The sequence below is a fragment of the Eubalaena glacialis genome, chromosome 8, assembly GCF_028564815.1.
Source record: "Eubalaena glacialis isolate mEubGla1 chromosome 8, mEubGla1.1.hap2.+ XY, whole genome shotgun sequence".
Classification (NCBI taxonomy): domain Eukaryota; kingdom Metazoa; phylum Chordata; class Mammalia; order Artiodactyla; family Balaenidae; genus Eubalaena; species Eubalaena glacialis.
In genome coordinates, this window is record NC_083723.1 from 82,477,001 (window position 1) to 82,500,053 (window position 23,053).

The 23,053-nt window shown below is 55.8% G+C and overlaps 1 protein-coding gene across 4 annotated transcripts in view; it reads left to right on the plus strand.

Annotated features, from left to right (window-relative positions):
• Nucleotides 1-18,958: 18,958 nt before the first annotated feature.
• The window catches only part of ADCYAP1R1 (ADCYAP receptor type I), a 39,680-nt gene continuing 35,585 nt past the window's right edge, over nucleotides 18,959-23,053 (plus strand). For 2 of the 4 annotated variants that reach the window (XM_061197888.1, XM_061197889.1), the window contains exons 1-2: nucleotides 18,959-19,024; nucleotides 20,533-20,638. In XM_061197888.1, coding sequence (XP_061053871.1) covers nucleotides 18,974-19,024; nucleotides 20,533-20,638 — 157 coding nt within the window. In that variant the 5' untranslated portion in view covers nucleotides 18,959-18,973. The remainder of the gene's footprint in view (nucleotides 19,025-20,532; nucleotides 20,639-23,053) is intronic. The other 2 variants (XM_061197886.1, XM_061197887.1) reach the window with 1 other exon arrangement.

Below are 23,053 nucleotides of genomic sequence, written 5' to 3' on the forward strand. Positions count from 1 at the left end.
ACCAAGCATCGCCAAGCATCCCCACACACCTGGCCTCCTGATGCTGCTCTCAGTCTGTCCCGCCTGCATACATAGGCAACTCAGCATGGAAAAGGGAGCACTGGGGACGTTGGGATCAAGCTGAGTGAGCTTGAGTCCTGACTTTGCGGTCGTGCCAGCAGCATCTTTGGACAAGTTACTTCACCTCCCTGAGACTTGGTCTCTTCATGTGTAAACCTGGGGTATTCATCATCCCTAATCACACAGCTTTATGGCAATTCGAGGAGCTGGTAAAATAACCAAACATGGTGCCTGGTAAACAGTAAGTGCTCAATAAATGGTAGTGTTTATTGTTGTTCCAACTCTGTCACCTGTTGCCTTGGATGACTTGAAAAAGTACTTTCCTTTCTCTAGCCTTGGCTTCCCCACTTGTACAATGGAGGTAGGAGTTGGTGACTCATTTATTCAATCAAAAAATATTTTCTGAGGACTGACTTCATACCAAGCACTTGGATGGAACAAGACTGACACAGGCTCTGACCTCAGAGAGCTTTGGTTAATAGGGTGTTCCCACCCCATCCCTCACATTCAGTCTCCAGGTGATACGGACTACGGTAGACAGGATTGTGAGGTCCCCTGGGGTACAAGCCCACACAAGCTCCTCCTCTTGGATGTGGACAGGACCTAGAAATATAATGGGATTTTACTTTCCTGGTTAGGCTAGTTATGTGGCAAAGGGGAAAGGGATTTTGCAGAGGTTGTTAAAGTCCCTAAATGCATTGACTTTAAATTTGTCAAAAGGGAGATTATCCTGAGAGGGCTTGAGATAATCAGATGAGCCCTTTAAGAGAGGATCTAGAACTCAAAGACAGAGGCATTAGTCTCTCTCCTGTTGGCCTTAAAGAAGCAAATTGCCACGTGGTAGAGAGGGCCAGATGGGGCCCTAGAAGCTGAAGGCCTCAGCCCCAAAACCATGAGGAACAGACTCTGTCAACAACCTTGGAAAAAGACCCCAAGCCTCAGATGAGACCCCAGGCCTGACTGACACTTTGATTGCAGTCTTATGACACCCTGAGCAGCGGATCCCCCCACTGCACTCCTGCCCTAGGGAAACCGTGACATAATCAGTGTGCGTTGTTTTAAACTGCTAAGTTTGCGGGAACTTGTCACCCAGCAATAGAAGCCTGATCTACAAACCCTGCCCCTGAGTGCATGCAAGGCCTTGGGTCAGTGCCATCCTGCTGGCTCCAACTATCTTCCCAGCCCCTGCTCAGGGCCTAGAGCCCTCAGTGCCCCAGTGAATTCCCCGCAGACAATGCTCCCATCAGCCATGGCAAAGAATTGTTTCATCAGCTGCCAACCTGCTCCCAAAGTTGGTCGTCAAAGAATGTTCTATTTGCCCTACTTTTAATATAATTATCAGCATCATTTGCACAACACCGAGTCAGGGCTCAGCCTGTCACAGGCCCCCGATTATCCCGAGCTGCTTTTCTGGGAACGGCTGTATCCATGCCTCACGCTTGCCGCCTCCTCCCACATGAATTATCTGTAATTTCCACACCTCCGTGCTTGCTTGCCGAGGTCCTTTGTAAAAGCAAGGACTTGTGCTGGGCCGGGCGCACTGTGATTTTCGAGGCAGCCAAGTCAGGCTCTGAGGAAACTGAAACAAGAGCAAGTGGAACCTGGCCTTGACTGTGGGACCTGCAACGGGGGAGGGAAGGGCAGGCAGAGGGGGTGTGGGTGTCCCCCCAACAGGAGCTGGAGCCAGACTGAGGGCAGTGAGCTAGCACCTGGCAATCAGAGGGCAAGGCGTGAGCAATACGGCTCTCGAACACACACAATGTGGCCCGTTTGTAGGATGCCCAGGAGGGGGCCTTTCTTGCAGCAGCAGAATTCTACACACCAACTCCAGAGTGTGCTGAAGATGTTGGAGAGGATGGAGGTGGGGGAAGAAAAGAAAGCCCTGTGGATAGAGGAGAATTGGAAATGGAATGGAAATAGCACATTCTCCTTCAACCAGAGTTCCCTGCAGGGTATTCAGCTCCCATGGGTAAACAGCTGAGTCCCCTGGAGAGGGGACTACGGAAGGTGGATGGGAAACATCGCTCTATGAGGAGAACTGCCTGACAGCGATGAAGCTCTGCTGCTGCAGAGTGGCCCACTGGCTGGTTCAATTCTGCAAGAGAGGAAACACCTCTCTTGGTAGAGACGATGTACTTTCACACGGCAGATCTTTGGAAGGTGCCCTTGTGTATGTGCGTGAACACGCTTGGACCCTATGTGAATGTACATTTGGGCATACATAATGGATGGAAATGCACATGTGCGTGTGTGCAGAGTATAGTCGCGTGCAGCAGTATGTGTATTTGGGTGTATGCTTCTCCGGGCCAGAGGCTGCATTTGAGTATTTATGTACATGGGGGAAGAAGACAGGGCATTTGGCTCTTCATATGTATCCCTCACTTTTACCTCTTTTGGTACCTACTCCCATTACATCCACACTTTCCAGCTCCCGGGAAGTGTATCTTCCCTTTTAAGAGTTATGGTTCAGGGGACAGAACTCAGTCAGGACTTGAAGTCCAGAGACCTGGTATGTGGCCCCATCTCTGCTACTAGTTAGCCTTATAACTTCGAGCCAACCATTCCTGTTCTCTGAGCCTCCTTTGCTTCCTCTGTGAAATGGGGTGCTTAACCAGTCAAGTCTGCACTTAGAATTTAGGATTCCAGATCCCTGTCCCCCGGGTCCCTTCCCCCTGCTCTGACAGTCTTCCCCTTGCTCAGCCTTACCCACTGCCGTGCCCTGTGGGGGACGGAACAGAGAGGACTTGGGACTCCTCAGCTCTGAGGAGCTCCCAGGAAGCTCTGAAGACAGCTCTCCCTTCCTTCTGTACTCCAGGTTTCTGGTGAGGCAGCTTCAAGTATTCTAGAGCTTCTGGAATACAGTTTGAAAACCATGGATCTAAATAGCCTGATGTTCATTGCCTTGGTTTCTTAGAAAATTCCAAGGGTCCGTGGGGTAGCTGAAAAGGCTCTGGAGGGTATTGGTTTATCTGATGAGGATGCTGCCTCCTGGGGGAGAGGGCAGGGGGCCTACTTCTGGAATGGTGCTCGCCCAGGGGAGCCCAGGCCCTGCTACCTGGAATGTCCCTGCAGCCTGCGTATCTGCGGGAGAGGGGACCTTTATGAGGCAATGGGCCTGGCCTCGCACCTTCATGGGGCTGAGCCTTCCAAAGCCTCCCTGCTGCTCACCCTGTTGTGTTTCCGGGCCTTCCAGTGGGCACTCCCTGATGCACCTGGGCCTTCTCAGAGCCTGCCTGGCTGTCTGACTCCAGCACAGATGCAGGAGGTGACCAGAGGGCCTTCAGAATCAAACTTTCCCCAGAGCTGCACAGTCTAGAACTCTGGCTCCCACTGGCTTGGGTGAGAAGTGACCCAGGGTCAGCATTTTGCTCCTCCATAGAAAGAAACCCATACTCCATAGACTGCCATTCAGTGAATGCCCAGGACATTCCCCAAATATGAATTAAATGGGCAAATGCCCGTAAGGCAGCTATTTCGCATCCTTTTCATGTCCTGGAGCACATAGAAAACAAAAACGTGTGTACAGCTCCCAGAGGAAGTAGAAGAGGCTGCTTATGGTCACCAAGGGCTCTGAGGGACAGCACCTCGGCACGCCTCTCATGGCTTCTGGACATATGAGCATGCCACCTTGGGACGCACACAGGTAAAGCATTTAGGAGAGGGCCTACGGCAGTGGTTCTGAGCCTTGGCTACACACTACAATCCACTGGGGAGCTTTCAAAAAAATACTTTTGGCCAGGCCTCACCACAGACCAACTGTCTACTGATCTTGGTGGTGAGGCCCAGGCATGGGTACATTTTTTTTTTTAATGAATTTATTTATTTATTTTTGGCTGCGTTGGGTCTTCGTTGCTGCGCGCGGGCTTTCTCTAGTTGTGGCGAGCGGGGGCTACTCTGTTGCGGTGTGCAGGCTTCTCATTGCGGTGGCTTCTCTTGTTGCAGAGAACGGGCTCTAGGGCGCACGGGCTTAGTTGCTCCGCGGCACGTGGGATATTCCCGGACCAGGGCTCAAACCCGTGTCTCCTGAATTGGCAGGCAGATTCTTAACCACTGCGCCGCCAGGGAAGCCCCCATGGGTACATTTTCAAAGCTCCCCAGGGATTCTGTAGCACAGGAGGGTTGAGAAGCCCTGGCTCAAGACAAGGTGAACATTCAGCAAATGTCAGCTATTTACAATAAAAACTCCTTGGTGTCCTCGAATGTGCTGTTCTCCCTGCCTGCGCAGCTGGGCTGGTGTGGCTGGAGCGGGGTGGGGGCCAGGAGTCACGGAGGGAAGTGCTGCTCAGGAGAGATGAATGCTGGGTAGGGCAGCCTGGCATCCATCTCCCTCAGCCACATCTCAGAAAATTGAATTAAAATCCATCTTTTTCGGCGGCTGCCTGCTTGGCTGGCTGGCTTGTGGAAGCGAGCTGAGGCAGTGAGCACCTCAGGGCAGGGAAAAGCTGTTGAGGAGATGCCCCAGCCTCCCACCCTAGGGGAAAGAAGGTAACTCAAGGGGTCCTCTGGAAAGAGACCATTCCCAGGGGTGGTCCCTCGGCCTCCCGTCTCCCTCAAGCCAGGCAGGCAGGGTGAGGAGGGGCTGGCTATCTTGGAAGAAGAAGGAAACTCTGGTCCTGTCCTTGGGGAGGCCCAGTCTGAGGGACCAGACCTGGCATAACTCCTGCTCGAGGAGAATCAAGATTGTTTGGAGAGACCAAAGCCATATGCCTGGATGGGCAGAGAATGGTCTGGGGCATGAAAGCCCAGCCTGCTCCAGCATGATGGGGGTAGCCCACTAGGTAGAACTACACTAAATTGGGCACATGGACACAAGCTTTAGTCCCCAGTCTGAAAAGTGTGTCCTTGGGCTAGTCCTGTGGCCCCTCCGGGCTTGGGCACTTCATTCATAGAGAAGGGGACTAGCCAGCATTCCTGGATCTCAGCTCTGATGATGTTCATTTCTGTGCCTCATCCAGGCTGATGCTACTAGGCACGGCTGGGATTAGAAGCCATCTACAAGGACTGCAACACCTTGGAGAAAATTAGAGAGGTGCCCTGTCCAGGACCAGCTAGAAAAAGCACCCCTTTTGGTGGACTCTACATGCCTGGCTTGGTGGGAAGTGGGCAGAGCAGGAGCTGGATTCCCACCCCTACCTGCCCCATGCAGGGAATGGACTGCACAGTGGGACCTGGAGCCCTGACTGACCCCTAGCTATGGTCAGCTAGGAGTCCACCCTCTGGCTAGGGGCCTTGCCGCAAAGGGAGAACAGGTGAAGGGAAGGGGTGTGAGCAGAGGACCGCGGGTTCCTTCCTGTCCACTGGCTGCCCAGGCAGAGAGGAAGGGGTGCCCAACCTGCTCACTGCCCACACCAAGACATACATCTGGGACACAGAACAGAGGGCAGGGGATCCAGAGCCCAGAGAGGGACCTGGAGTATGGAAAAGGGAATAAACCTGGACATGAAGGCTGACTCAGAGCCAAGGGTCCTCATCCGGCAGCCTGACCATTGACATTCCCAGGGACAGCTGGCCTGCTGCAGGTGACTCTGATTTCCACCCTTCCTCACACTTCATGCCTCCAACGTCCCGTGCTCCATGCTCCCCTCCTGACTCAGAGATTGCCGCAGCCCCTCCTTCCCCCTCACGACGTTTCACAGTTTACGGAGCACTTTCACACACAGCATCTCATTTGATCTTCGGATACCCAGGTTGGAGACAGATGAGAGTAGGCTCCCAGGGGTCACGGCAACAATCTAGAAAGGGGTATACCCGGGACCAGAGGGAAGTCCTGTCCATCTTGTCTGTCTGACTCCAGCAAGGCACCAGGCCCTCTTCTTTCCAGAGGGGTCTCACCCTATACTGATACAGAGAAGAACTAACATTCTCCTCCTCCAGGAAGCTTTTCTGGACTGAAAGAAATGTGGTCCGTGAAGACCAACAGTGTGGTATACAGAGGGGGGCAGGGTTCACTGTGCAGTAAAGAAAAATCATCAACTCACTGAGCGGACCCAGGGAACTCCTCGCATCTTTCCAGATACTTCCTTCATTTTCGTTATGGAGTCCTGCTCCACGCTCCAGTCCTCTCCTCCTCAGTTGGACTAGAATTCCCAAGGAAAGGCTTAAGTCTCTTTCTCTTCCCTCCTCCTCCTTGAAGCTTCCTCAACAAGGTGGCCACACCCAAGACTCAGGCCCACAGGCAGGCTGAACAATGACTTGAATAAGGAAAGACAGAGCCTGGTTGCAGAACTGTGGATGGGGGTATGGACGGAGCCTTGGGATGCTGACACCTGGGGTAGTGACCAGAAGCTGTGAGCAGGGGCAGGTGGGAGCAATGAGTTGGCCGGTGGGAGTGGGTAACTGTTCTCTGTTGGGCTTTGGCTCCACCACCAACTGGCTACATTGCCTTGACCTGTTTAGTTCCCCGCATTAAGCCTCAACTTATCCATCTGTACTAGGAGGAGGCTGAGTGGTACTACAATAACAGTAGCAATAGGTATTAATTCATTAGTGAGGAAATAAAATCAGTGAAAACCTACTTTGGGATGTGTGTACCATTCTTGTTTAATGCTGTTGTTAAGTGGTGGGGGGTAGGTACTATGATTCCCACGTACAGGGAAGAAGTTGAGGTTCAGAGATGCCCAGTCCCCTGCCCCAACTCACAGAGCTAGCCCTGGCACAGCAGGGACTGAAGCCAGGCAGTCTGACTCCAGAGCACTGTCATCTTAACTTGCTGTAGGCCGCCCCGGTAAGGCCCGCACCTCCCTTTTCTGGCCATAGAGGCGTTTTCTAGGGGATCACATTTGAAGACATCCAGGCAGGCATCCTGGAGCTAGCTGACTTTCCCAGGCCAGGGCTGTGTGGGCAAAGAAAATCCCAAGGGGAGTCTGGGACTTGCCCTGTAAGGAAGGCTTCCTGGAGGAGGAGGAGCTGGCTCACACAGGGAATCAGGAGGACGTGGGAGGGAGAAGGCAGAGGGTTTCTCGCTCTGGGTGCCTTGGGAGGGTTGAAAGGAGGGCGGTGAGCCCCGGGCAAGGCGCGACGCTGAGCCCCGGAAGCCGAACTACAGAGGGGAATTGTTGCCTCCGCATCCTCCCCGCCAGGTCTCCGCGCCGAAGCTCCTGCTCCCATGTGCGGCGGGCGGGGTCCCGCTCCCCCCAATCCCCGGCCTAACCCCTCCCCCGGGCGCCCATTGGCCTGTACCCCACCCCCAGCCTGAGAAGTGCGCGGGGGGAAGGCGGTGGTCGGCCACCTCCCTCCTGCCCCCGGCCTGCCTTCGCGGCGGAGGCGGCGCCTCTCCGCAGCGCAGACCCAGCTGGGCGGGCGCGCGGCGCAGGGCGGGCGAGGGCAGGCGGGGGGCGCAGCGCTCAGGCCCCGGGCGGCGACTGACGGCGGCAGCGGCGGCTCCAGGCGAGCGCGGTCCCCGCGTGCGCACAAGCTCACTCTGCCGCGCAGGGACCCACGGATACCGGCAGCCGGCGGACACACGGACGCGGAGACCCGGGCTCGGCGCGCGCTGCTGAGCGCACACGCTCTCCGTCCTCGGGCGGCTCGGGGCGCGGACTCGCCGCTGCGCGCCCTCCGCGCGGAGTCTGCCCCGGGCCGACCCGCAGCCCGCGGCCCCGCGGCGAGGCCCCGCTGTGAGCAGGTAAGGGCCGCCCTGCCGCCCCTGCCCCTCTAAGCCCTGTCCGCCCTCCCCCGACTCCAGAACCTTCGCCCCTTGGGGACCACGGAGCCCCTCCTCCAGCTCGGCTGTCTCCGCAAGCAGCGTCCTTCACCGACGGAGAGCGGGCCAGGGCCAGAGCGGGGCCAACCTCCCGAAACCTAAATGAAGCCGTCTCCGGCCGCTGCTCCCATCCTGCGCGACTGTCTGATACCCTCCCTCTCGCCGCCCCCCCCCCCACGCCCTCCCAATATCTGGGATCATGCTCGGGGCGACCGATCCTTGCAGCTCGCAGGGGGTGGGGTCAGCTAGCTACCTCGCGCCCCTCTCCGTGCCAGAAGGGAGGACCAGGGGCAGGGAAGGCACTGCGGCCAGAGGGACCCACAGGGACCTGTCTCCCTACTCCCAGGGCAGACGGACGCGGCTACGCGAAGCTGGAGGGTCCCCAGGGGGCTGGGTACCGCAGTCCTCACGGGATTTGAGGGGTGGGCAAGCGATGTGCTGTGTAGAGGGTGGGGTATAGGCCGGCGGAGAATGTCCCCCCGTAGTGACACCTTCGGGATTGTTCAAAAGCGTCGTCTCTCGGTTTCCCGCGGCGCAGAGAGGTGGGGGTCCGGATGCCTGGGCTTCTGCGGTCCCGCGAGGAAACGCCCCACGGGGGCGTGTGGGAGAAACGCGTTGGCCTCCCCTGGCTGAAGTGGGCTCGCCTGAGATGAGACCCCTGCCCGCTGCCTTAAAGGCACAGGCTCGTGCTGCAGCTGTGGGAGGCTAGGGCCCACATCCTGGGCAGGCAGGACCTTTGCAGGTTGGGTGGGGGGTGGTCCGAAGGGGCCAGGGTGCCAATGGATGGAGCTAGACGCTCAGGGGAGAGCCCAGCCAGGAGCTGATTGTATTTCACATGGAACTGGGAGTGGAAGCTCACCCTGGCCCGTGCTCAGACCCCCTTTGAAAGCTGCTGGGGGAAGGATGGAGGACCCCTGCTAAATTCTCCAGATGATTTCTATGCTTTTAGTGCAGGTGCATGTCTCCTTTATCCGCTCCCCCCGCCTTCCCACACACACCAAAAGAAAATACACAGCATTTGGCTTTTCTAGTGAGCAGCGCTGTTTGGGGGGCGGCTGGGGGATGGGAGGGGGCTACACAGTCTGTGGAGGGCACCCTGCCTTGGGACCCTCTTGGGCAGAGGCAGACAAGCATTGTGAAGGTCAGGCTAGAGGCTTTGAGAGGCTGTGGGCTTCTGAAGGGGATACAAAACTATGTATGGGCCTTGGTTGGGGGGCAGCAGCACTCAGATTTTCTCAGGGACCCAGTCTGAGTTGGTGCTGGGTGCAGGTCAGGTTGGCAGAACCCCCAGTCCCCAGATGAATCTGGGGCTCCTGCTCTCCACTGACTTTGGGGAGGGCAAGCAGAGGTGCCAGTCTGGACCCAAGTCAAAATTTGAGTATATGAATTAGAGATGGAACACACTGGGGCAGGCCCTGTCCAGACCTTTCAAACAATTCATCAACAAGTGTGTGTGGGGTGACCAGGGAGGCGAACCTGGTGCCTTCCCTCCCCTGTGGTGGGTAGTTCATCCATGATTCTGTGTCTGGGACAAGACCGTATGATTCTGTTTGCCCCTATGTGCAGTGAGAGGGGTTATCTCTGGGGAGCCTCTTGAAGGACTCTTTCCTACATTCTAAGAACTAATCAGGCTAAAAGATTCATTAAGGTCCTGTTTTGTGTAAGGTTTAGGCTGGCAGGGCGTTGATTGGAGAAACACTTTGGAATACATCCTTTTTCGTGCGGCCACCCCTCTTTGCCATGCTCCTACTTTGGGACACTTCCTCAATTTGTGTTGAATAAACAAAACAAAACAAAATGGGTGTTTAGAGATCAGTATCTACACCTAAGAGGGTAGGAAAGACAAGAGCTAAGGCCATGAGGTGGCTTTCTTCCTGGGGATGTGGCCTCAGGTTCGGTGTCCCAGGTCTCTGGCCTCTTAGGGGTGAAGATTTCATTGACCCAGGGCTGGCACTGTTAAGCAGAGGACAGCTTGTGCTGTCTGCCAGAGGGCAGAACCAAGGTGTGCCAAGCACAGAGCACGAGCTCAGCTCAGTGCCAGGAAGGCCTTGCTTCCCCAAGAGCTACCCAGTGTGGAGCCGACACTTGGGGTGACAGTGGGTTTCCTGTCTGGGGAGGTATGTGAGCAGAGGTCCCATGCCCCAGACAGGTGGGACTAGAGGCCCTGGAAGCCTCGGCCACCTCTGAATGGAGGAATCTACAATTCCAGGGTCTGACTGGTCTGGGCCTAGTGGTCCAGCTGCCTGGCAACATGCAGGCTGGAAACTCTTCAGCTGCGGCGTGTTTGTACTGAGCCCTGGATGCCGTCAGAGGCACATGGTGACAGCCACCTCCACAGTGACACACAGAGAGGGAGTGACACACTGCCGGGGTGGCATAAAGGTTTCCCATGACACCTGCCAGAGAGCTGGGGCAAACATACAACAGCAGAGCACGACATACATACGGACAGTGGGACACACCCTCTCACACAGATCTCGACACACCTGGGGACTCAGACATCTGCCCAACGAAGATCGCAAAGTCTTCCTTAATGAGCGTCCAGATGCACGTTGCATCGAGTGGAGAAAGTGTGTGTGTGTTGTTGCGTGAGGGTGGAATGAGGGTGGGTAGGCTTTTTCTGTAAAGGGCCAGATAGTAAATATTTTAGGCTTTGCTGACCATACACTAGGTTGCAACTGCTTCATCCTGCTGTCATAACGTAAAAGCAGCCATAGATGAAACTTATGCAAATGAGCAGGGCTATGTTCTGATCAACTTTATTTATGGACACAAATTTGAATTTCGTACAATTTTCCTGTGTCATGAAGTATGAGCCTTTTAATTTTTTCCTGACCATTTGAAAATTAAAAAACATTTTTGGCTCACTGACTGTACAAAAATAGGTGACAGGCCGGATCTGACCTGCTGGAAGGGTTTGTGAACCCCTGGGCTGTAGGTTAGCAAAGAGAAGTGGTTTAAGAGGTGGAAGAAGGGAGGGGCTTAGTCCTGGGGGCCCAGGCTGCCCTAGGGGGCGCCTTGGATGCTTCCCTTCACCCTGCCTGGAGCTCAGGGTGTCCATCTATTTAATGCCTGGCCTCAGCATCCTACCTTAGACAGGCCTCTGCTGTGTTCATGTGATAAATCTCCTGCACTAAGGACACCCTGAGACAACATTCATGCCTGAAAATGAAAGGACATCGCGTCGCTGAGCTCACCAAACAGGTCCTGAGCCCCCATTCCCATTTACCCTCTTTGGCATGCCCATCTCCACCAGTAGGAAAACCTCAGGGAAACCTGGACATGCCCCTTGTTCCCAGACAGGCTTCAAACTCACGAAGAGAAGGATGAGACCTGAAACAGCCCAGGCAGGAGTAAGGGGCTCCTCATCTAGGGCTGGTAGTTCTCAGAGGAGGGTGAGGCCAGTGGAGGTGGGTGCAGCCGGGGTGGGCTTCCTGGAGGTGGTGGTAGGAGGTTGGATTGGCCTTGTGGAATATCTGGATGTTCTCATCCCAGCTCCAGGCATTGCCTTAGCTGTCACCTTTCCCTCGTGAAAAATGGGCATCAGAGAAGGGTGGCTAAGACAAAAAAATAAACATACAGTTCCTTTGAGGGCACTTCTGATGTCCCAGTTTCTGATTTAAGGTCGTGTGGTGAATTGGGTCCTGCCTTTGGTTTCTTCCTATCCCTCCTGTCTGTCCCCTTCTGACATTTCTTTCCTGCCATTTCCCCAGAGGGGTGGGCCAGGGAGACTTTCTTTTCCCACTTGCCCAAGCCTCTGGATTCTGTCCCCCACTTTCCATTCCAGCTGCCCTTCCCTGCCCAGGCCCCCATCACCTCTACCCTGAATCCAGGATAGGTTTTCTGTCTGCGCTTTTCTCCTTCCACTCAGCTCACCAGCCTTCTGAGGAATACTCCCTAAATGGGAAGCTTAGCACTTCAGTGCCCTGCTTAACACTCCTCAGTGCCCCCAGCCCTCTCCCGTGGAACTAGGCTGCAGTGTCCCTGGCATCTGCAGACTAGCACCAGCCTTCCACCCTCTCGTCCACCCCCAACTCCTGGTATCTTGCTGGGTCCCTCGACACCCCGCATTAACCTTCCTAAACCCGTCCACCCGGCACTCCTCAGGGTTTGAGGGTCCCCACCGCATGCTCTACCTGTGCCAGGTGCCAGGGCACCTGCCAGTCAGAGCTGGCCTGCCCTTCCAGGGACTCACAGCTACTCTGGAGGGACTGCTGGCTAGCAGGGGTCAGCGCAGGTGGCAGTGCTCTCCATCCCACCTTGCCCCAGCCTCACCCTCCTCCTGGGAGGTGCTCAGTAAACTATCCACAAACCAGAGCCTGCTTCCTGTGCCCTCCCTCCTGCCCTCTCCCCACACACCTCCCACCGCCTTCCATCACTTCCCGTCCCTCCTTTCCCCTTTCTGGTATCTTCTGTTTCCTCCTTCCCATTCTTCTCCCCTCATCCTCTTTCAGGCCTCGGGGGGCAGTCCCAGGCAGAGGACTCCCAGGACCCCTCCAGGACAGGAGATGTGCCTGAACTAGCCAGTGTGGAAGGGCTTTGCACCGTGACCTTGGGAAAGGCTCTGGGTCTCTTTGGGCCTCAAACCCTCACCTGTGAAATGGGATATTACTACCTGTGTGCATGTGTGCCCAGCCTTTCCCTACCCTGAGCCCAGGTTCCCTATGTGTAAAATGCAGGGCCTGGGTGGAATCATCGTAGGCCTTCCAGGGACCTGGCTTCTGTCACCTGCTGTGCACAGGACTCCGGGGACCAGGCTTTGAAAGGGGAACGTTTGAACATCAAAGAGGAACGTCAGCGTTAATGATTAATCCGTTGATTGCCAGAACACCCCTCACTCCGGCATTGGACACTGACCTTTATCAGCTCTGACCTTATTGAGGAGGAGAGAGGTTCTTGTTTCCCAGAAAGAAGTCAAGTTCCCTCCCTTTGAGGGGTGAGTTGGAGGGGCAGTGTTTCATCTTTCAGGCTTCCCTCTCTGGTCCTCTGTACTAGGAGGGCGAGGAGGAAGTGGGAGATGGGTGCTGCTCAGGTTTTGTTAATAAAGAGAGCGTGTGTAGAGCAAGGGAGGTGAATGATCCACCTTCCCTGGGTCATCTTTGGTGTGGTGTCCAGGCTTGGCACTGCCCCACGATGGAGAGGGATGCTGAGCGGCCAGAGGAGTCCAATAGGAGAAGCCTCAGCTCCATGAGGGCAGAAGAGGGACCCAGGGCTGTGTGGCCCCATGGAGAGGGGGAGTGAGATGCTGCCCTCCCACTGTGGGGGGCTCCCAGGAGGCAAAGGAGCCTGTGCTGCTCAGGGCTGGTCTGGAAGGGTGCAGTGGAGAGAGATCAAAGCTTCCCCTGAGGGCCCTGGACTAGCTGCTGGAGAGGGGTGAGCGCCCCAGCCCAGGAGCTGGACCACCCTCAGCTGGGGGGGCTGCAGAAAGGGTCCTGCAGGCAGTGGGGCAGTGTGGGAGGTGGCTGCAGGGTCTCCGAGTCCCCTCCCAGTCCACGAGGAAAGTCAGAGCCCGGTGAGTCACCGCCGGCTCCGGTGTGCTGACTGATGACGCCGTCTTCCTGCGTGCCTGGCGCAGTGGCTCGCCGGAGGACACAGCTGCTCTTTCTGTTCCCGCCCCAGGCCAGTCGCTGGGCTTATGGGGCTTGAGGAGGGCAGGTCCTCCCAAGTCTGTAAGGGGAACACGTGCGTTCCCGCCAGGCAGGGCTCCAGGACTCTCTCCTGTGTGACCTTGGGAAGTGTCTCCCCCACACCCCCGGCCTCAGTTTCCCCACAGGAAACTCAGTACTGTGGGGGAGGTGACCTTTAAAGTCCATTTCAGGTCTGAAATGCTGTGTCTATAATTCATTCTTCTTAAGGAGGGTGCTTCAGATATAGAAGTGTGGGCAGAGGGGTAGCAGAGGGCCTGGCCAGTCCCCAGGGATGTGAGAGGGTACTAATAGGGTACCAATGGATTCTGAGCTGGTCTTCCTTTTACCAATAACAGAGAGTGGCAGGAGCATAGGGATGGAGTGCACAAGCTTTGGAGCCAGGCTGCTTCGGTTCACTTCCCAGCTCTACCGCATGCTTGCTGTGTGTCCTTGGGGAAGTTGCTTAGCCTTTCTGTGCCTCAGTCGCCTCAGCTATAGAATGAGGATAATGCTAGGAACGACTGCCTGGGTTTGGGGCAGGTGAAATGAGTTATTGCATATTGATTGTTTGGAAGTGTGCCTGGCATGTACCGAGTGGTTAATAAATGTTAGCCATTAGCAAATAAAAGTGCAGCAGGCCTGATGTTCCTATTTTGAATATGACAGAGGGCTTATGGTGGTGGAGGTGGCAGTAGGAAGGTGGAAAAACCTGAACACAAAGTGGTAAGATAATAATAATAGTTAACACATGTATAGCCCTTATTGGGAGCCAGGCTGTCCATAGTTTACTTATATCAATTGGTTGATGCCTCCCAGTAACATCTATGAAGTAGGTATTACTGTTATTCCATTTTCACATATAATTGAATTGAGGCACAGAAAAGTTAAGTGGCTTCCCTGAGGTCTTTAAGCTTAAAACCCTAGCAAAATGGTTCACGAGTCCACCACACTAAATGCCAGGAGGTAGTTTAATTGTCCTCAGATTAGTTGCACAAGCCAGTTTATCCCAGCAGAGCCTGGACCCAAGAGAGAGCACCTGGGAATATCAGTGACCAGGTCATCCAGAGCCACGTGCGTGGCTGGGCTGAAAGGGCCCAGCATCCATCCTCAGGGAGGGGAGAGTCAAACCCCAGGCTGCAGTGGCCAGGCCTGGCCCTTAGGAGGGTCACTGGCAGCTTGGGGGAGTCCAGAGGAGAGAGGCAGCTGGGACAGGGCGCAGGGGACAGGGCTGGGAGTGGCTGACCCAGGGGACACATCTCAAAGTGCTTTCCTGGGACAGAGGAGCCAGGCATGTGGTCCAGAGGAGCATGAGGTTTGGGACAGGTAGCCTCAGACCGTAAGCTCTGAGCATTGTCCCGCCGGAGCTGTGCCCTGTGGCCTCAGGGCGGGGGTCAGGGGAGAAGAGGTGGGGGCTGAGATCACCATCCTGGAGAGGCTGCAGGAGGTCGTCCCTGAGGTTTCCAGCTGAGGTCGGGAGTGGGAAGGTCAAGGCCTGGGAGCTCCCAGCTTCCCTCTTTCTACCTCTTGGCTAGTGAGTGTCTGTGTCCTGTCGGGCAGAGGGTGGACTGTAGTTGGGGAAGGTGAACAAGAGGGGGCAAAAGTGGGAATCAGGAACCCAGGTCTAGTGCCAGAGGAGGCCTCGTGTTGAGAGTACCCCAACCCCTCCACCCTGCGGCACTGGGCTGGGGGCACACCGCTCTCCTGGTTCACCGCGTTGTCTGAGCAGCCTGGTGACAAAGCAGAGAGCGAGGGGCTGGTTAGGCGGGGACCTCTGCTTGCTCCAGCTTGTTTTTAATCCACTGCAGGGATAAGCATCCCGCAAGTCTGGGCATCGTGTGTGTGTGTGTGTGTGTGTGTGTGTGTGTGTGTGTGTGTGTGTGTCCCCGCGCATGCTCATATGTATGTGTACTTGCAGCCACATCTGAATCCAAATAAATCTAACTGCCGCTGAATATCTCAATGCCTTTGCAGAATGAGTGTGTGTGTGATTATATACATCAATAATTTGATAAACATATGTGAAGATCTAAATCGCTGTGTGATGCATCTGCACACACCTTTGTGCTGTGCTCTGAGTGTGCCTCTGCATTTCTGTGAAGGTGTGTGGAGCTGTCTCTCAGTCCCTGAAGGAATCTCCACCTTTGTGTATTCCACACATGGGTGTTTGTATTGATGCCTTCAGGTGCGTGCCCTGGGGATAAATGTCTCTCTCTGTGGAGTTGACGTGTCTTTATGCTCTTCTCTGTAGACCTGTTCTGTGTGTGTGTGTGTGTGTGTGTGTGTGTGTGTGTGTGTGTGTGTCTGAGAGAGAGAGAGAGAGAGAAAGAGAGAGAGCGCGCCAGTCCTCAAAACACAAACTCCTTCTCTGCTTGCCTGCTGCCTCCCGCTTGCCCTCCAGAGCACCCCCAGCTGGGCAAGCCACTAGCTCTTCCAGGCCAGCCCTCTTGGTTCTAATAAGTTAAGGTTAAAATGGAGGCTTTATAATCCTATCTATACATGAGAATCACCTGAAGAGCTTAAACAACACTGATACCCGGGCCCCAGCCCAAGGCATTCCGACTTAGTTGGGCAGGGGTATTTTTTAAATTATTATTTATTAATTAATTAATTAATTTATGGCTGTGTTGGGTCTTCGTTTCTGTGCGCGGGCTTTCTCTAGTTGCGGCGAGCGGGGGCCCCTCTTCATCGCGGTGCACGGGCTTCTCACTATCGCGGCCTCTCTTGTTGCATAGCACAGGCTCCAGACGCGCAGGCTCAGTAGTTGTGGCTCACAGGCCTAGTTGCTCCGCGGCATGTGGGATCTTCCCAGACCAGGGCTCGAACCTGTGTCCCCTGCATTGGCAGGCAGATTCTCAACCACTGTGCCACCAGGGAAGCCCTGGCAGGGGTATTTTTAAACAGTCCTCAGTGGTTGTGCTGAGCAGCCCATGTTGAGGACTGTGTTAAGAGGTCAGAGCTCACCTTGCGTCCCGGGTCAGGGCTCGGGGGAGGAGGCCGTGAGTCTCCACTTGTGGGAACCCAGTCCTGAAGGAAGGGGGTAGTGCTGTTGCCATCTCAGGGGGCCCTGAGCACTCTTCCTTTTTACCAGGCCTCTTCCTCCAGGAAGCTTGCTTTGTGTCCCAGGGCAGAGGTCTCTCCCAAGAGATGTGTTTCTGGTGGCACGTTGCTGGGAGTACAAGGGCGACGGCCTCCAGGAAGGAGCGCCATGTGTCCACCTGGAGACACAGACCATGCACCCATCTCCCTCCTCTGGCTTTGTCTGGGCCCGGCTGGCTGTGAGGCAGGCCAAGGAGGGAGCTGAGATGGTGAGTCCCCTTCCTCTCGGCTAAGAAGGCTGAGACCCGCAGAAGCAAAGGTCTTGACTGTGGCCAAGTGCTGAGGCCAGAACCCAGGCCCAGGCCACAGGCTGTGGCTGCTTTCGCCCCTGCCAGGAGGGTCGAGGGAGGTGCTGGGGGCACCCAGGATTGTCCTGGGTGGAAGCCTCCCTGGCCCCAGACCCCACCAGGCCTTGGCTTGACATTGTCCTATGTGCAGGAGAGTCAATCCAGGTCTCGGAGGCCTTCTGCCTTAGTAGCTTCTCTAGGCCCTCCGTCTGGAGCATCTGCTGAGAAGCTGTGGGCCCGGCCTTCCTCTCTTCCAGCCGGGTGGGTAGGGAGCACCAGGTCTCTGCAGACAGGGCCTTGGCCTCCCCAGCGATAGTGGAGATGGCCAACCCCCCTGCGGACCACTGGTGTCACATCATGCCAGAGGCAGCCTGTGGCCACCAGGTGTATGGAAGGTCCTGGGAGTGGGTACAGAGGCTGAAGCCTGTGCTTGGGGTGCCCGGGGGTGCTGAGGCCACTGCTTCCCCAGCCTGCCCAGTCCTTCCTGACCCCTGGGGGAGAGGCTGGGCCAGCATCCCCATGGCCCCCCTGGGCTTCTCAGAGCATCTCTTGGGGATACCAAAGCGTCCCTCAGTATTTCCAAGTGGGCACCAAAAAGGCAGAACAGTGGGTAGATAAAACGGACCCCCTTTTCCTTGAACCTTCCTGCAGCTGGTTTTCTTTCTCCTTTTTGGGTGCTCGTTTGTCACCAGATTGAGCTTGGAGAGGCCAAGGGGAGCTTGTTGAGGCAAGGAGAGAGGGAGAGAGGCGTGGGAGGCAGCCACTGGGGGCACAAAGGGCCCCAAGGTACTGGCTGCTCTGCCCATTGATGGGGGGTATGTAAGGACTCATGGTTGGGATGCAGCCCCCATGGGCCTCTTAAACCAGGCACCTGTGGGTTAGTGGTGGCCCTGACATGGACCTACTCAATCTTTTTAATAATAATTTAATAGTAACAAAAAATTTTAATTACTGTATAGTATTTCATTGTATGGCTATGCAGGGGCCTATTAACAGTGCCTGCTTGATGGATGGTTGGCTGCCGCATTTTTTGCTGTTGATGCTATTTTAAATGATGTTGCAGTGAATATCCTTGCATATGCTTCTTTCTGTATAAGCACAAATGTCTCTCTAGGATAGATACCCAGATGCAGAATTGCTGGCTTGCAGGGAATTTGTGTTAACGATCAGTTTTAGAAGCAGACCGGACTCTTCCTCTGGGCATGTGCTGGGGCTCCCTCAGGCTCCTCACTCGACTGCCTGTGCCCTTTCTGGTCCTTAGTAGTGACTCGGGCCTCAGAGCCACAGGAGCTCTGGGGGGAAGGTCCTTGAGGTCCGGGCACATCCTCCTCGGTAGTCACTCTTTTTGTCTGTTGCATTGGTGAAGGCTTTATCCTGGAGGCCAAGTGGGCTGAGGCAGGGTAAAAGGAGGCTATGTTTGTTGGGGACCAGGCTTGGCTGCTGGAACAAAGCGGCCCTGTATGAGTGAGTGAGTTAGAGAGAAGGGCACGTAGCAGCCTGAAGCTAGGTAGGCTGTCAGGCTGGCGGGGTGGCTCAGCGCCGCGGGTGCACTCAGTCATCCTGGCTCCTTTTGGTGTGTCGCTCCCCACCTCTCGGTGTTGTCCTGGCTGCTCTGTCCAACCTGGGTCCGGCATCAGGGAGGGGGAAAGAGCAGCAGAGGTGAGTACGTGATGCCTTAGGGACAGGTGGTGCATAGGTGGCACGTGTCACTGTCACCCACATTCCATAGGTGGGAAATTCATCATATGCCCGCACCTGAGAGCAAGAGGGACATGGAAATGTCCTCTCCAGGTGGGCACGCATGTGCCAGCTAAAACTCTCTTCCTGTGGAGGGAGATTTGGGGACACAGTCACCTGCTGCAGAGGAGAAAGCCATTCAGACCATTCTTGTAGTCCGGCAGCGCCCGACCCAGCGTGTTCCCTGCTGTATCACCAGTGTTTGGTAGGGAGTAGGCACTCGGCAGATGCTTGTGGGATAGAAGAATAAAGAACAGCACAAAGGCATGGAGGGGGGTTACCCTTGTAGGCTTTGCTGCAGGTAGGGGTGGGGGGCTGTCGCCGCCCCTCTTATGCCGCTGGACCGGCAGGATTCATGCCTTTCCTTTCTTTCTAGCCTGTAGATACCTGGGGCTGAGCAGCAGCTGCTGTGAGTGAGAGGCGGGCAGCACTGGCCTGAGCCTCCTTCTGGGCTGAGAAGCATCATGACCAGCGTCGTACAGGCCTCCCTGGCTGCCCTCCTGCTGCTGCCTATGGTAAGGGCCCAGGACCCTCCCCTCCATGACCAGCTGGAGCCCCAGGCTCACCTGAGCTCCCACCCCAGATAACCTGTGTCTTTTGTGTGCTATCAGCCAAGCTCAATTCACATGGCTGGTATCTCTGCCAGCACCCCCCTGGACCATCTGGCACTTTTGTGTGAACTAAAAAGGGTGCCCCTTCCTCAAGACCCTGTACCGATTTGGCCAGAAATTGTTACATAATTTACAAATCTATTATGATAGTAACATATGCGGCAGCCTTTAGAGTTGTGCAGTACACAACCTGCTCAACTGTATGCAGGGGCCCTCGTCAAGGCTGCAGAAGGCACTTGTGATCCTGGTCCCCACCTCACTAGTCTCTGGCAGGTTAGAGCTCAGAAGGCTGCTCTCTGCTCGTGTCTCTGAGCAAGAGGGATGGGGTGCAGGGTTCCCAGGCATTGGCCCCTGCCCCTCAACCTGGGAATTCTGACCAGCATGGATGCAGCTGTCTTCAGAGCCCTGGGTGCCAGTCCTGCCTCTGCCCTGCCTTACTGTGTGACCACAGACAAGCTCATCCCTTTCCGTGCACATCTGTGAACAGTCAGAGCTAGACTGGATCCCTGAGCACTGCTCTCGGCAGCTCGGGATGCCTTGTGCCTACCTCCACACTCGCCAGCATCCCCTTATGGAACCATCCCTGCCCTGGAGTTTTGAGTTGAAGTGACAACATTAGGCTGCAGCTGTCGTGATAGCATCTGTGGGCTTTGAAGTTACTTGGTCCTACACTTAAATCCAGTATCTGCCACTAACCAGCCGTGTGACCTTGGGCAGGAGTTTCTAAACTTCTCTGAGCCTCAGTTTCCTCCTTTGTCACATGGGGCAGGAGTAGATGAGAGTGGCTACTAAGCCCCACGGAATGCTACCACTGTCCTTCACCTGCAGCTCCCGGGCCCCCAGAGGAGAGCGAGGATGAGCTCTCTCAGCCCCTCCTCTCTCTCACCCCCTGCTTGCTCCTCTAAAGTGCACTTGTAGCCTTGTGGTCTCGAGCTGGACTGCATGGGTTTTGAATCCTGGCTGTACAGTCTACTAAACTGTGTGACCCTCAGCAAGTTTCGTAACGTCTCTGTGCTTAAGTTTCACATCTGTAGAATGGGAAATGGTAAAAACAGTGCCTGCTTTGTAGTACTCTTGATATATATACGCGTGCATATGACAGAGTAATGCACTCGGTTAGTATAGTGCTCTGTATGTGCTTGCTAATGTTATTATAAGACATGGAAACTGAGACCCAGGAAGCGGGTGGGATCTGCCCAGGTCCCACACTGAGTTGGTGAAGGGGAAGAGTCCTCATGGCATCTGTGACGAAGTGGAGGCAGGGTCCCCGCTGGCTCTGAAATCTCTCTGTCACTATCGTCTTCCTGCTTCTGTCGCTCCCCTTTCCCAGCTGCCCCTGAGGCTTAGGTAGCAGGGCTTGTAGGTGAACCTCCCCGCTCCTTCTCACCGTCTATCCCCTGTGCCTCCTGCAGGCTACCGCCATGCACTCTGACTGCATCTTCAAGAAGGAGCAAGCCATGTGCCTGGAGAAGATCCAGAGGGCCAACGAGCTGCTGGGCTTGAATGACTCCTCCCCAGGTGAGGAGGGTGGCGGGGAGGGCCACCACCCCTGGCACATCAGGCCAGCCTTAGAAGTCATGTCCCAGCCTCTGGCCAACTTATAGAAAGTAGTGGAGGGTACAGATCCCTGGGTCCTTTAGAAAGCCCTTTGGGGTGATGGAGCCCTGGATCTGCTCTAGGCAGTGACCTTGGGGATGGCCTGCCCTGGATGCCTCCCTCTGGAAGGGGCTATTCCGGGTGACTGGACGTGGCCGCCTTCACTCCCATGGGAGCTGGGATAGAGCTGGTGTGTGGGCTGAGCAGTGGCTGTCAGAGAGCTCGTTAGCAGGCCGCCTGGGCCTGGTGGTGGAAGGGACACAGCTGTTGCTGGTGGCCGAGCTAGAGAGCACCTGGTCCCCCCAGAGCATGAGGTGTGGGATCATTCCCGTCTCCTCGGCTCACTCCATCAGAAGGCAGAGAACAAGGCAGCAGGAACCCCAGTCTTGTGCGTGTCTGGTGCTGCTATTCTCCTGGGGCTGCTACCAGCATGGCGGGCCGGATGCTGCTTCCTTGTGCTGGATGGTACCACGCACTGCAGGACATTTAGTGGCCTTAGCTCTCCCATTAGATACCCCTAACACCCCCTGATCTCAATGACAGTCCCAAAAGCCTCACTTTTCTAGATGTCCCAAGGGAGTGGCATGGCCCCGGCTGAGAACCAGTGGTCCTGTATAACCCCTTTCCTCCTAACTCCCCTGCTGTGCAGATGGGACGCTGAGGCCCATAGAGCAAGGGCACCCTCAGCTTCCTGACTCCAGCAGGGCCAGGGAGAGGGTCTGTGCGGGAAGTTGGGGATTTGGGGGTAGGGGGCATCACTGGAGGACTCGCCAGATTCTCTCATGCCTCAGTCACTGGAGGTGGGGTTCTCCACCCACCCTAGAGGGGTCCACTTTTCCCCCCGATCCTCCCCATTTACGGGGAGCTCTTCTGAGCACCATCTGTTTAAATGCTTGATTAGTCTGCAGCCCAGTTAAATGTAATCGTCCCGCTGGGCTGGACTCCCTAGCCAGTCAGCTCAGCAAGCATTAACTGGTAATGGAGTCACTCCCAGCCATGCTGGCCTTTCCCTCCAGGTGAGCTCTTGCTCAGCTCTAACTGAGGGCAAAAGTGGATTTGAGGCCTCACCAGCCAGGGAAACCGAGGCAGGGGGCCTAGATGGGTGCACAATTGCAGGAGACTCAAAGAATATCTTGTCCAGGCCTCTTGTGTAGGGGATGGGAATGTGGAGCCTGGAGGGCAGTGACTCTTTAGAACCATGGGAAGGGGGAGTATCAGGCTCAGGTGGGCCTGGAACCCAGGTGCCCTCCCTCCCAACCCGGGGCCGTTGTTCCTGCTTCACAGGTCTCAGATATACTTGGGATCGAGTAGTAGGAAGCGTCCGTAGAGATGGGTCGAGGTGGGATGTGGGGCTGGGCCAGCAGGCATGCAGGTGAATTGCACCTGTGGAGCCCCAGGCAGGGGGAGGACAAGACCACGCCGCCTTCCCCCCAGGGGCATCCAGGCGGAGGTGTGAGCATGAGTGAGGCAGATGGAAGGATGGGTACCACCCCAGGAGGGGCAGACCAGTGCTGCCGGGAGGGGCTCTCACCCCCAGGCATGCTCAGGAGAGGACCGGTGAAAGGAATTCTCTGTGGGGAAGGATTCATGGAGAAGGTGGCGTTTACATCAGGTCCTTGGTCCTCAGACCTGGCCGTACGTCAGAGTCACCAGGGAGCTTTTAGGAAAATGTACCCAGGACACAGTCCAAACCAGTTAAACCAGAACCTCACTCCACTGTAGTCACCGTGATTTTTAGAGGCTCCCCAGGCGATTCTGACGAGAAACTAGGCTAAGAACCCCTGAGTTAGGCCCTAGGGAGGAGGAGGCACTTGATGGCAGGTGAGGGATGGATGACTGGGGAGAACGTTCTGGGCTGAGGGAACCACAGCAGCAAGAGGCGGGTGGGGGAGGGGAGTGAGTCTGCCCCTAGGTCTGGAACCCTGAATTGGAGTCGGTGGGGATGGGCTAGAGGGACGTGTGGCTGAGGGCCCGGGAGCAGGTATCTGTGTGTTGCACGTCTGCCGCCACTGGATTCGGAGGTCGGAGGGGATGGCAGTGGTGGCTTCCCCTGAGCTGCCATCCCTCCAGCTTTCCCCAGGACCCCGCCTGGACCTCCCTCTTCTAGCCCTGCCTCGGGGGCCCTGTGAGTCCGGTCACCCCCAAACCTGAACCTAGTCAAAGGACCCCAAGCCTGTGGAAGAATTTCAGTGACCCATCCACCTGCTCATTCATTGGCTCACTTATCCCCTCACGCTCTCCTGCACTCATTCAGCTCACATGACGAGCTGGGATCTTAGGTGTCCAGCCCGGGCGGAGTGAGGGCAAAGCCAGGGGCGGGGCCTGCAGAGCTTCTGG